Raw genomic sequence first — 12,663 nt, 5'->3', positions numbered from 1 at the left:
CAGATACTCCCTGAGCTGACACAACAAATCCAGGAAGATGACTTGATCACTTATGAAGGTGCACTTCTTGAGGTTGACATAGAGTTTCTCTTGTAAGAGCACATGAAAAACCTTCTGTAAGTGATCCAAGTGGGAAGACGGGGTCTTACTATAAATGAGGATGTCATCAAAGTAAACCACAAGGAACTTGCCAATGAATGGTTGAAGCACTTGATTCATTATCCTCATGAAGGTGTTAGGTGCATTTGACAAGCCAAAAGGCATGACTAACCACTCAAAGAGGCCATCCTTCGTCTTGAAGGTTGTGTTCCACTCATCTCCAGGCCTAACCCTAATCTGGTGATTCTCGCTCTTGAGATCAATCTTCGAAAAGATCGAAGAGTTGGCCATCATATCCAACATGTCATCAAGCCTAGGGATAGGGAACCTATACTTGATGGTGATCTTATTGATGGCCCTACTATCAACACACATACGCCAGGTGCCATCTTTCTTTGGCGTGAGCAAGGCAGGTACAACACACGGGCTAAGGCTTTCCCTAATGAATCCCTTCTGCAACAGTTCATCCACTTGTTGTTTGAGTTTGGTGTGTTCTTTGGGATTCATTCGGTAATGGGGTAAGTTCGAGAGAGAGGATCCTGGAACTAAGTCAATAGCGTGCTGGATGTCACGCATAGGCGGTAACTCATCAGGTAGTTCCTCAGGCAATAGCCTCTTGAATTTACTCAACAAGGGTTGCACTTCTTTAGGAGCCTCAGTGAATAAGCGTGACCTATCGGTATTACTCTGTACGGCAACTAGAGCATAAATCACCCCTGACTCGTGACACTCCTTCAAATTGTTGTTGATTTAAAATGTTGAGTGTTTTGGTGGGGGTGTGTTTGGATGTATTTCCCTTGTGTTCTGGAACCCTAATTTCCCTAGGGGCACTGGGGGTCAGTCTGATCTTCTTCCCTTTGAACTCAAAGACATAGGTGTTAGACTTCCCATAATTGGTGACATCCCGGTCATATAACCAGGGTCTACCTAGAATGATGTGGGCAACATCCATCTCTAGGACATCACACCACACTCGATCCTCATATCTTGCAAAGTGTACGGGAACTAAACACCTCAGATTAACAGGAATGGTGGACTGATCAACCCAGGCAACCTTGTAAGGCTTGGGGTGGGGTTCAGGTTTGAGGCCCATTCAAGCAACAACGCTCTTGGTGACCACATTCATGCAACTCCCGCTGTCTATGGCGACGCGGCAGTTCTTGCCCTGATGACATGTGTAAGTGATGAAAATATTAGTTCGTCGTCAATCATCGCTACTCTTAGGTTGTGAGACCATGCAACGCACAATGCCAAGCTTGAGGTCACTAGCCTCCTCGGTGTCCTCATCAGATATGGTCTCATCTGGTCTATGGTCCTCATACTCATGGCCCTGAAAACCCTCTTGGTCACTCTCCTCAGGGGTTTGCTCTTCTACATAAAGATTCCTATTGGGACACTCTCTGGAGAAGTGACCAAACCCACGACACTTGAAGCACTGTTGTTGCCCACTACTCTTGGGTGCTTCTCCCAAAATTCCTTTACCCTTGTTGTCAAATTGACGTTGTGGTGTAGCAGGGGGTTTTGGGAATCCAGTTGAGCCTTGGGGTGGTTTTCTAAATTGGGACTCCCCAGCTTGGAAGCTCTTCCTCTAAGAATAAGATCTCATGGAGGATTCCACCTCAAGGGCTATCCTGAAGGCCTATGGAACGTCTCTCACCAGGTGGGGTGCCATATGAGACTGAATTTCGGAGTTGAGCCCTGTAAGGAATCTGGATAGCGTCTGCTCAACATCCTCCCGAATACGGCTTCTAATTTTCAATTTATTGAACTTGCTCATGTATTCGGTCACAGTTAACTTCCCTTGCTTTAGGGTATTCATCTCATTCAACAACTGGAGTCTATAAGTGATAGGCAAAAATTCCCTCTTGAGCCGCTCTTGCATCTCTACCCAGGTGGTGATTGGCTCAAGTCCTAGGTGGTCCTCCTGGTACTTTAGGTCTGTCCAGAAATCCTGGGCAGCTCCAATAAGCTTGAACTTAGCAAATCAGTAGTGGACTTCCTCTGGCATATCATAGAAATCGAAGTACCTATCCATCTGCTTGATCCAATCCAGAATGATCCTAGCATCAATCTGACCATCGTAGGTAGGGGCATCTACCCTAATCATCCGTCTGACATCAAAGCCCCTATCATGGTGCTCATAGCCCTCATCATCTCCATATTGGGTTTGGCGTCTTGGCGGTGGGCCTCGACCCCTACCCTGATCCCTACCACGCCTTAGGCCTTGGAAGTTATCCCCTATCTGGTCATAACCATCAGTCTGGTTATTTTCGTTTACTTCCTCAGGGTTAGGGCCTATCTGGTCATAACCATCAGTTTGGTTATTTTCGTTTACTTCCTCAGGGTTAGGGCCTCTGTCCCTTGGTTCAGTGCCAGTTGTGTTACGGCCTTGCCGTCCATCAGGATTTTGGGCACTTGTCTCGAGGGCAGCCAACTTATCGGTAAGGGCTTGGAGATGGACATCTTGTGTCTCTTGTATGGCTTGAACGGCTTTTATGAATTCAGCCAGCTGCTCAGACTAGGTGGAGGTGCTAAGGGGGTCAGATATATCCTGATATGCTCTTCCACTACGAGTGGACATAAGGAGATGGGCAGCCAAAGGTACGGTTGCCACCAAAGACTCAAGGTCTACTCAGAGTCTCCAATTGAGACAGGTAGTTAGCCCTCTCAATCTTGAGGTTAGAAAATCTCCCTCTCAAGTATGTGCTTTTGGAGGGAGTAGCGTCCAATGCTATTTGGCCCCGCCAACTTAAGAAAGAAAAGGGTGTCCTCTAATCTATGATATCACTCTCTTAGCTCAGACTCGACCACGGACAAATGGTGACGGAGACTAGACCTCAAAAGATAAGACATGTAAACAAGGGACAACAATACTTAATTACCCTAAACCTAGACAAAACCATGCTCTGATACCAAGATGATGTAGGGGGTTCCTAGGTGACTAGGTCTCCTACAAGATTAACTAACTAGGTAGGGTTAACTCAAAGGACTTGGGTAGATAGGACAAAAAAGAAACTCAGCAAACAAGATTAAGCATGCAAAATAAAATGAGACTAATAAACAAAGTAGCAAAAAGAAATAATAATCTAGGCGGAAAAACACATAAATTCTTACTTAAGCTTCAAGTGGGGACATGGGGAAGGGAACAAACGTCATACGAATGTTAGGTTCAGCACAAATCAATCTAGACACCCAAATTAGATATGCAAACAATTAATGTCCTCTAGCAGCCATCTAAAATAGAAAATCAGCAAGGTTTTTGGAGATATAACAGTGACGAAACGTCTTAAAACAATGGGTAAAAATAGGCATAAACAGAGGGCTAAGGCTGGTTTCAATGTTAATGGGCTGCAACATATAATAGGAATTAATAGAGGTGGAGAGGGTTTAGTTTAATGATTTACCTTGGTGCTGTCCAGGTCTGAGGAGAAAAGAAGAGACCAAGGTCCTCCAAAATAAAGAGATGCAGTCCACTTTTGATTGATGAAGAAAAGTCCAGCCGGTTGTATAGAGATCCTTAGTATTGTTGATGTAGCTTGGTGAATGATGTTGGGGCTCTCAGCAACTCACGGACAGCAGGTATATCCAGCAGTAATCCGTTCATTGAAAGGAGATCAGCAGCAGCCCAGGTGATGATCTATCCACGGAACAGGACTTTCAGTTGTGCAAACAGGGGCTGCAATAGTGCATCGGCAACAGTAGAGAGTAAACAACAGCAGAGAGTAAACAGCAACAGAGAGTAACAGCAACAATGAGTAACAGCAGCAATGGCAGAGAAAAAAGAATGGAAAAAGAGAGGGAGGCGAGACAAGAGAGAAGAGAGAAGAGAGAAGAGAGAAGAGAAAACCGAGAGAATAAAGAGAGAAAAAAAGGCGAGAAAGAGAGTGAGAAAGACGAGATTGAAAGAGAGAGAGAATCGTGAGAGGGGTGGGGGCTTTGCTCCTTGGCTGTTTTTCAATTCACCTTCATTGATTTTCAAACAATGGCCAATGACCTTACACTTAAATAGAATAAACTTCCAAAAATAAAAAAAGATATTTAGAAACTCAATTGCTTAAAATAAAAAACTACCTAATAGACCAATAGAAAGAAGTCCTAGTTTCCTAATTATGTAAAACAATCAAATAACACTAGAATTAAAGCAAAGTACTATAATCAAATAAGATTTGGTGGGGTCCACAAGATCTGCTGAATGGGAGGACAAGGGGGGTCGAACCCAGCGTTGGAAGGCTGGTTTGACTCCTCTCTTTCCTTCTTCTTTCTTGTTTCTTCTCTTTCCTTCTTCTTTCTTGTTCAATCTTCCAACCACAAAGATGGATCTGGTTGAGTCTTCTTCTTCTTTCGACTGTACACCTTGATGTCCCATCATTTTGTTTCCTAATTAGAAGATAGAGGTAGTTTCTATTTTGCATTACTTGCTATTTTGAATTAGCTTCTATTTTCATTAGTTGCTAATTTGAATTAGCTTCTATTTTCAAAGAAGTTTATATTTTGTAACTTAGGTTAGTTTCCTTTTTATCATTAGTTGTTAGTTTCTAATTTACTCTTACTTGGTTAGCAAGTTAGAAGTTAAATTAGAAGGTTTTCTTTTCGGCATTAGTTACCTTTTTTTATTATGTCTTTGTGTCCAAGCAATGTAAGGCTATTTAAAACCCATCAATTTTAATGAGAAGACAGGTTTGAGTTGTTGTGCTGTGGGATGCAGTTGGGTGAGATGCCTTAGGTGAGATGCCTAAACTTGAGGGGTGAGATGCCCACAACCTAACCTTCTTATTCACCCTTCTCAACTCCCCATCGAATTCTTTTTCTTTTCTTATTTTCCTTTTATTTGTTGGCTGTGAGAAAGTGTTGAGAGCTAGAACCAAGCCTATTGGAGGACATCTTCTCTATTCAGTGAGAATTTCAGATTCTGCTTAGGATTAGGATCACTTGTGATTCTGGTTCTACATTATAGGCAGAGCTATATTGCTTGAAGACTGGCAATATTTGGAATCATCAGGAGTAAATTCAAACAGAGCATGTAGCCTTCGAATTTCATGTATTCTTAATTCTTAAACAGAAAGTGAGGAATTATTAACTCATTTAAGGGTTTCTTAAGGAAACTAGAAGTGAAAATATGGAAAGATTAAAAAAATGCAGTTTCGTTACTTTAATTCTAGAACTATGATAACTTAGTGGTAATTGTGAGCTCCCCTTGGCCCTACTTCACCTCTTTTGTTTCCCATCTGTTTGTCACTACAAATATGACGAAGACAAGGGTTGACTGTTGTCATCCTGACGTGTGTTCCTTTTTGTACTGTGTAGTTGTAGCCTTTCTATGCACCTGTCTTATTGGTTGGCTTGTGTGCATTCTGCTGCTATCTTGGTGATAATGTATCCAGTATTTCATGCAGATTTTCTTTAATCCTGAGATTTACAGCAGTGATTTTTCAACTCCTTTACCTGCTATAATAGACAAGTGCATTCAATCATCGCCAATTGACACAAGGAGAGCCCTTTATAAGGTAAGATGGTTATACTCAGATGTCAATGTTGACCTTGTTTCAAAGATCTAGCTCATATTTTCTAGTAAGGAAAATTTCCATTTGGGAAGGTTGGCGTGCCAAGTTTTAGTTGTCTAGATCATTTATGAGTTATGGAACGTGTATTATGTAAACTACTGCTGTGCCAATCATGTCAAATGAAAGTCATAAGGGTGCTTTACCAGAAGAGCATATTTTTTTGGGTATTTAGTTACCTAAAATCATTCGGATGATCTCTTTTCCTCATGATTAGTGCTGCAGTGGTTTTCACTATGCATAGAGGACACACATGATTTGCCTCCTTTTTAGAAGTTTTGTGTGTGTGTGTGTGTGTGTGTGGATATCAGAATCTATGGACATGTGCACATAGTTCTGCCATGGGAGAGTGATTTTCCAATTCCAACTGTTTTCAAATTTCAGATTCATATTCAGTCATACAGCCTCGCATTTACTGCCATGTACCTTCTCTGTAGTCCAAGCATTGGTGTGCACCCTCTTGGAAGTCCTGGATTTTTCAATGTTTATTTTAGCATTTGTCAGCTCCGTCTGTGTTGAATCTTGACATGTGAGTAGGGGACTTTGGGGTCTACCTGCCCACAGAGCTTCAGCCACATATGACATTCCATGTGGCGGAAACTGCATAAATAATTGCCTATCCATAGATTCCATGGTGTGTGAGCCAGCCACAAACACTGTATTCATAATGTCTTCCTATTTTGATCACTGTCGTGAACGAATCAAAATAAAACCCTAACTAAACTATGTGATAATGGTAAGAAAGGGTTTGAACCCACAGAGAACTGAAAGGCTAAATTTATTAAAATTGATGTGAATGTTGTTTTGAAAATAAAATTTATAAAATAAAAAATTCAAATTAAAACTAAGTAAAAGTTGATTAACAAATATGTGAATTAATGAGAAGAAGCTATCCTTAGGTTTTGAGTCCGTTTTGATATTATTACCTAATCTTGGTTCATATTTCGGTCGACTAAAACTACAAGTTCCAATGCAATCACAAAAATATAATCTCATGCTACCCTAAATATAACCTATCCTATCAAGCACTATCGTCTATCGTTTTCGCTTGGCACACTTAGTTTAATTGGATAAAGGCTATCATCAGTGTTTGCCAAGAATCACATAACAAGACTATTGTTTGAATAGAACAAGTGAATCACATAGACAAATATTCTAAATCGATTTAACTATTAAAAATCATCCACAAGGGAAGGGATTTTTAACATCAAACAATCAAGTATGCTTTACAACCAGAAATTCAAATAATAATAAACCAAAATTTCATCTAAACCTAAGGATAGAAAGGGGACTTAGCCGCTCATGGTGCGAATCAACGAAAGGCAGCAACTACAGGCTAAAAAGGAAAGAGAGACATGGTTTCTCTCCTTCTCCCTCTCCCACTTTCTCCCATCCTTCTTTCTCCTACTTTCTCTCATCTTTTTCTCTCTCTTTGTCCAAATTAGAATCGGATCTCTCCCTCTCCTAAACTCTCTCCTCTAGACCACGTTTCTCTCTCCCTATTTTTATCTCTCACTCAGCCCACGACTCCATCTATTTTCCAGCAACTCCAACTCACGCTAGCTACCTCTCTCTCCCACCGATCTCAATTCCAGCTTTGGTTCTTCTAGGAGTGCACCTGGTTTCATCACGGTTTCACCTGGAGAAGACTTCGTGGAGAACACTACCATTTACCGGCGTTCGTTTGCATCCAATTTCTTTTTATTTTTTCTCTTCTTCTCTGGGAAAATATAATTATACTCTTGAAACGCTGCAATCACAATAAAATAGCAAAACAGAATCAATTTAATCATGACATCCAATAAAAATCAACAATTAAATAATATTTCATGCATAAATATGACCTGATCATATTTCCACCATTATAGGGAAGAAACATTCCCATAGATGAAAGAACACCAGGATGTGAACTGGAAAAACTAAGACATAGTAACAAATAATTTATTATTTTAACTAATTGATTTGTAATTATGTGTAAAAACCAGCATCTGATGGGAAGCCCACTATTTATAATTACAAATTGGCTTAAGGGGACTTACCAACTTTTAGTTTTTTTGTTAAGACTTAAGACTGAGTTGTATATGATCTCTTGTTAGCTTAGCATGTATTTACAGTTATTTGTCTACTTCGGCAACATTGAACATTTAGTTGGATGGCTCTTTATTTTCTGGGTCTCAAATGTCCAAATGAAAAATACTGCATAGTATCAGTTATTGTCCATCTCATCCCAAGTACTATCCTCCCGTGTGGAAAACAGTACATAATATTTACATTTATTTGCCTATTTAGTCTGTTGTTATAAGTCTGTGGCTGATTTGTAGTGGTGTGTCAGGTTGATAGCTGGCACTTATTATAATTAGTCATAACTCATCAATCTTTTTGCATGGATCCTTGCACTCGTCCTTGCTTGGAATCTCCATGTAGCCAACCCCATTAAGTTGGGATAAGGTTTTGGATGTTGTTGTTGTTGTTTGTTTCTTTGAACACCCTCTCCATTGCTTCTTTTTTGTTTTTCATAACATTTTCCATTTTAAATTGGGATAATTAAAACAGTTTTTGCTGTGTTTTTTCATGAAAGGTAGAACAAAAAGTAATGTATAAAAAGGTTCTATGCATATTTCCATCGTTACACCATAATCTCCATTACAACAAGTTCACTATATGGGTGTTTTCTGTTGACCAGAGTGATTTGGTTGGTTAAGCAATCCACCTTATCCAGCGAGTTTGAGTGTTTGATGTGCTACTATTTCTGAGATGTTTTAGTAGATGTTACCATCTGAAATTGTGTGACAGCTCAGATGTTATTAATTTGTCTATTTTCTTTGTTCCTTCAACCTTGTGATCTTGATTCATGTGGCACAGAATATAGTGTTATCTGGGGCATCAACTATGTTCAAGGACTTCCATAGAAGATTGCAGCGGGATCTGAAGAAGATTGTGGATGCTCGGGTTCTTGCATCTGATACCCGGCTTGGTGGAGAATTGAAAGTAAGCAAATCTTTCTTTTATTTTGTTTTCCCAATGGGACCCTTCCCTCCTCCCACCCCCCCCCCTCCCCCTCCCAAACCTCGTGATCAGAAGTGGCTCATCTTTGGATTCCTCATCTGCAGTCACAACCAGTGGAAGTCAATGTAGTCAGCCATCCCATCCAGCGGTTCGCAGTTTGGTTTGGAGGCTCTGTACTTGCATCAACACCTGAATTCTATGCGGTATGTCCCCTCATATAGTGAGAAAACATGATAAATGAAATTGTACATTTCTTTCTTGTATTGTCAGCCATCTTATCATAGGTTCGCAGTTTGATCATATAGTCTGGATTATGATCATGTGCCACCATTTATTTTCTTACACACGCGGGTTACTGCAATGGAATGAAATTGTACTTCTGATTTACAACATTGAAAAGGGGAAGGGTATGAAGTTGAAATTATCACTACTCATTAGCAGTTAATGCTTGTTGGCAGAGGTCTAAGGATATTTGCTTTGGCATTTCTGTACCTGAGTCCCTTTCCTAGTTAGTGGAGGATAGGCTACTCTTTAGGTCTCTCTGTTTGTATGGACTTTGACACTGCCATAGTTTCTTAGCTTGCAATGAGATACATGATTTTCCATTAAAAGAGGTGAAAATGAAAGCATCGCCATTCACCACCATTGTCCTCGATCTTTCTGGCAGTATAACTGGTCTAGTTATATTTAATGCATTTATGCTTCATCAATACTATTACAAATTTCATTAGTAAAAAGCTAATTTTTTTTTTCTCTGCACAGGCTTGCCATACTAAAGCAGAATATGAGGAGTATGGAGCTAGCATTTGTCGTACGAATCCTGTCTTCAAGGGGATGTATTAATATCAGGACCTATTTTCTCTTCTTCACCGCTGTTTGAGGGATGCCTGGCTGACATGCTTAACAAACTTACCCACTGATTCTTGTCACCATCATGTGAGGCCCAATTCGTTTATTGGGTTCGACTTGCTCTCTCGCTCATGTCCATCAAGAAAAGTTACCCTATGAGAGCAGCTGTATGATAATAGGTAGTGTCTTCTGTAACTGATTGGGATTGGTGGTCAATAGCAGTTGAATTCTTCTAGAAGGAAATAGGGTCGTGCCTTCGCAGCTAAAGGGAAGCTGTCAACAGTATTCCAAGCTTTCAATTCATCGTAGGATAGCATTCCAATTTTATCGGATTCTCTGAAGAGAGCACTTCCTTAAAAAGACAAGAGCCATTGGATTAGTGAGCCATGAACTAAGCTGAATGGTCTTTTTCAGTATTCAGCTTGGTAGAGTCCATAAACTTTTTGTTTTTCCTTCTTGTATTCCCCCCCCCCCCCCTTCCCTTTTCCCTTTTTGGGTTTTTGTTCTTAGTGATTATTCTTGTAATATTGGTGTAGTGATTATTCATTTTATCCTTCCATGGATAATATTATTCTTTTTATCCTTCTGCTTGTTGCGATAGCGCCTGTCTCCACTTTTGATATTGAGTTTTTCGGTGTTTAATTCGTCTCTTGTAACAGTTCATGTTCACAATGTTAATAGCCAATGTTCATGTATTATGGGAACTTGCATGGAACCTTGTTCTTGACATTCAACAAACATCCAGGCAGTCTTGAGTTTTTCGTTTCAAAAAATGAAAAAGAAAGGGGAGCAGTTTCCCTTGACCTACGGCGAAAGCGGTAATTCTTTGACCGTGGGCATTAATGGGGGTGAGATGAGGATCATAACGAGGGGATGAGCATTTTTCAACCTTTTTTCTATAGGGGTGAGCAATAATGACAATCAGATCGGGTGTATTCCTTCTCCCAGTGTAGAGGAAAACTCTTGCGAATATGAAAACGAAATGGATTCTTTCAAATGAGAGACATGCTAGACATACATAGAGGCATATCTAAGACACCAAAAATAAGGGTGATCCAGATCGGGGATTCGGGATAGGCGGTCACTGATACGAGACTAAAAACCCAGAAATGAAATTGGGAACATTTTCTCTCTATATAGATCAAACCAATGCCATCAATCAACGCCTGGTATTGCTATATCATGTAAAAAGATTACCCTAGCAGATTCAGTCTTCCTGTGATCCATATCTAAACTCAGCAGTGAAAGCGCAAACCAACCAGGTGGGCTTATGAGACCCCATTCCCAACTACAATAATCAATTATCGCGCAAATTAAGATGTTACTATCCTTTTTTTCTGCTATGGGCATACAGTCATGGATGTTGTGGGTGTTGGGGTCAAAGCTTTGGCCTGAAAGCATATGCTTCGGCTCCAAATCGTGGGTTTGATATATCCATTTTGATGCTGGACCCAGAATTTCATGAGGGTTTGGTCTAACTTTCCTAAAAATTATACTGTTTCTATGATTCCAAATAAAATAACATATTTTTACCAAAGAAGAAAAAAAAAAAAAAAACATATAATAATAAAATGAGTGAAGAAATGTTCCCTATCATGAGGTGAAAAATTGTTGAGATTAAAGAAATACATAATAATATGTTCAAAAACCTCAACATTGTTTGGTAGGTTTGCTGAATGGAGATGATAAACTTTTACTAATAACAGATGATTTAATGACAGGAACCCTACTGAAGGAAGCGCTAGGGCCCTTTTGTTTGAAGCATGGGCTGCATTAGGACGTGGAGGATCTTTGACAGAAATATGGACTAACTCAGAATCCGTCTATAAACTCTCTTTTGATCTAGGCAATTTTTTGTGGCTTTTAAACATGGTGCCAACTTTTTCAGAAATGTATAAACCCTTGACTAATGTAATATGTAGGTTAGCTCCTAAGGCTGAACAGGTATCCTACTTTGCTTCAATAGCTGAAGCAACCCTGGTAAACGGTAGTTTTATCGATGCCTTCTTTTGTACATGCCTAGTTTTCTGTTTATGTATATTTTCTCGTTTCAATCCAAAAAAAAAAAAAACTACAATAATCAATGTCATAAAAGAGAATTTTTGTTGTAATCGAGGTTTGTTACAATAAGGTTACAATCATGTCATTTTACACGTGTACTAATTCTTGAAAATGAAATAATGGTAAGTCAATTTCAAATTATTTTGAAAATTCTTCTTACCCCAATTTAATTTTATTAATTTCATATTTTTTGGAATAAGACGAGGAAATCAAATGAGCAACTTCTTGCTATAGTTGAAGAGACATGGGGTGAACTCCTTGTAGGAAGCACACCATTGAGGAGGGTGATCATCTTAGCAGTTGATGGAGAGGAAGAGAAATACCTATGTGATGGAATGAGAACTAGAATGAACTTGTCTTTGTAAAGCATGGTTTCAAGTATTGGTATATATTGGTCGTATCGGTATCGGTTGAGACCGATCCCCGATCATTGATTGATCCATATCGTTTCAGGGGTAAAATAGTAAAAAAAAAAATATATATATATATTTTTTCTTTTTCTGAAAAGCAATGGGCAAAAGTGACTGATACCTACCGTTCCTTTCCGATACTGGTCTGGATATTGGCAGAGACCGATACCAGTACCAATAATACCAGTACCGAGAGCTAAATCCATGTTGTAAACTGAGAGAGGTACAACTTGAGTTAGACTTTTTAGTTGGGTTGCTTCTTGTCTATTTTCTTTTAAGACGTAGTTTCTAACTATGTTGAGAAATACCTTCACTTTGTTTTCCTTGCTTGTGCTAGACCGTCGCCTTCATCTTTATAGCATTGTTAATGATTGTTAAGATGTCACAACTGCATTCCCACTTGGTGGTACTTGAACGGATTCTTGTGCTAGACATTGTACAAGGAAACCAGATCAAAGCATGGCTTGAAGTTTAAAGCTTAGAAAATTGCCACTAGAGGGAAAATGAAGGTGATCATGCGAAATGATATCTTTGTAATTTGAGACACTTCTTCATTTGGGCTAACAATTTATGAGTGACATTATTCTAGGGTTCTCTATCATATGGATCCGCCCATGCTAGGAATAATGATGGTTAACTTGTTATAGTGATGATTTAAGCACTAAACTCTCTTCTTCCCC

The 12,663-nt window shown here is 39.6% G+C and overlaps 1 protein-coding gene across 1 annotated transcript in view; it reads left to right on the top strand.

Moving 5' to 3' along the window:
* Positions 1 to 10,090, top strand: part of LOC122079914 (actin-related protein 3) — a 27,701-nt gene extending 17,611 nt beyond the window's left edge. Inside the window, exons 6-9 of the mRNA XM_042646701.1 lie at positions 5,493 to 5,603; positions 8,520 to 8,645; positions 8,768 to 8,866; positions 9,426 to 10,090. Coding sequence (XP_042502635.1) covers positions 5,493 to 5,603; positions 8,520 to 8,645; positions 8,768 to 8,866; positions 9,426 to 9,506 — 417 coding nt within the window. The 3' untranslated portion in view covers positions 9,507 to 10,090. The remainder of the gene's footprint in view (positions 1 to 5,492; positions 5,604 to 8,519; positions 8,646 to 8,767; positions 8,867 to 9,425) is intronic.
* The last annotated feature ends 2,573 nt before the right edge of the window (positions 10,091 to 12,663 follow it).

This window comes from Macadamia integrifolia, chromosome 5 (assembly GCF_013358625.1).
Source record: "Macadamia integrifolia cultivar HAES 741 chromosome 5, SCU_Mint_v3, whole genome shotgun sequence".
NCBI lineage: Eukaryota > Viridiplantae > Streptophyta > Magnoliopsida > Proteales > Proteaceae > Macadamia > Macadamia integrifolia.
The sequence above is the reverse complement of the archived record's forward strand: the minus strand, read 5'-3'. Positions and strand labels throughout refer to the sequence as shown.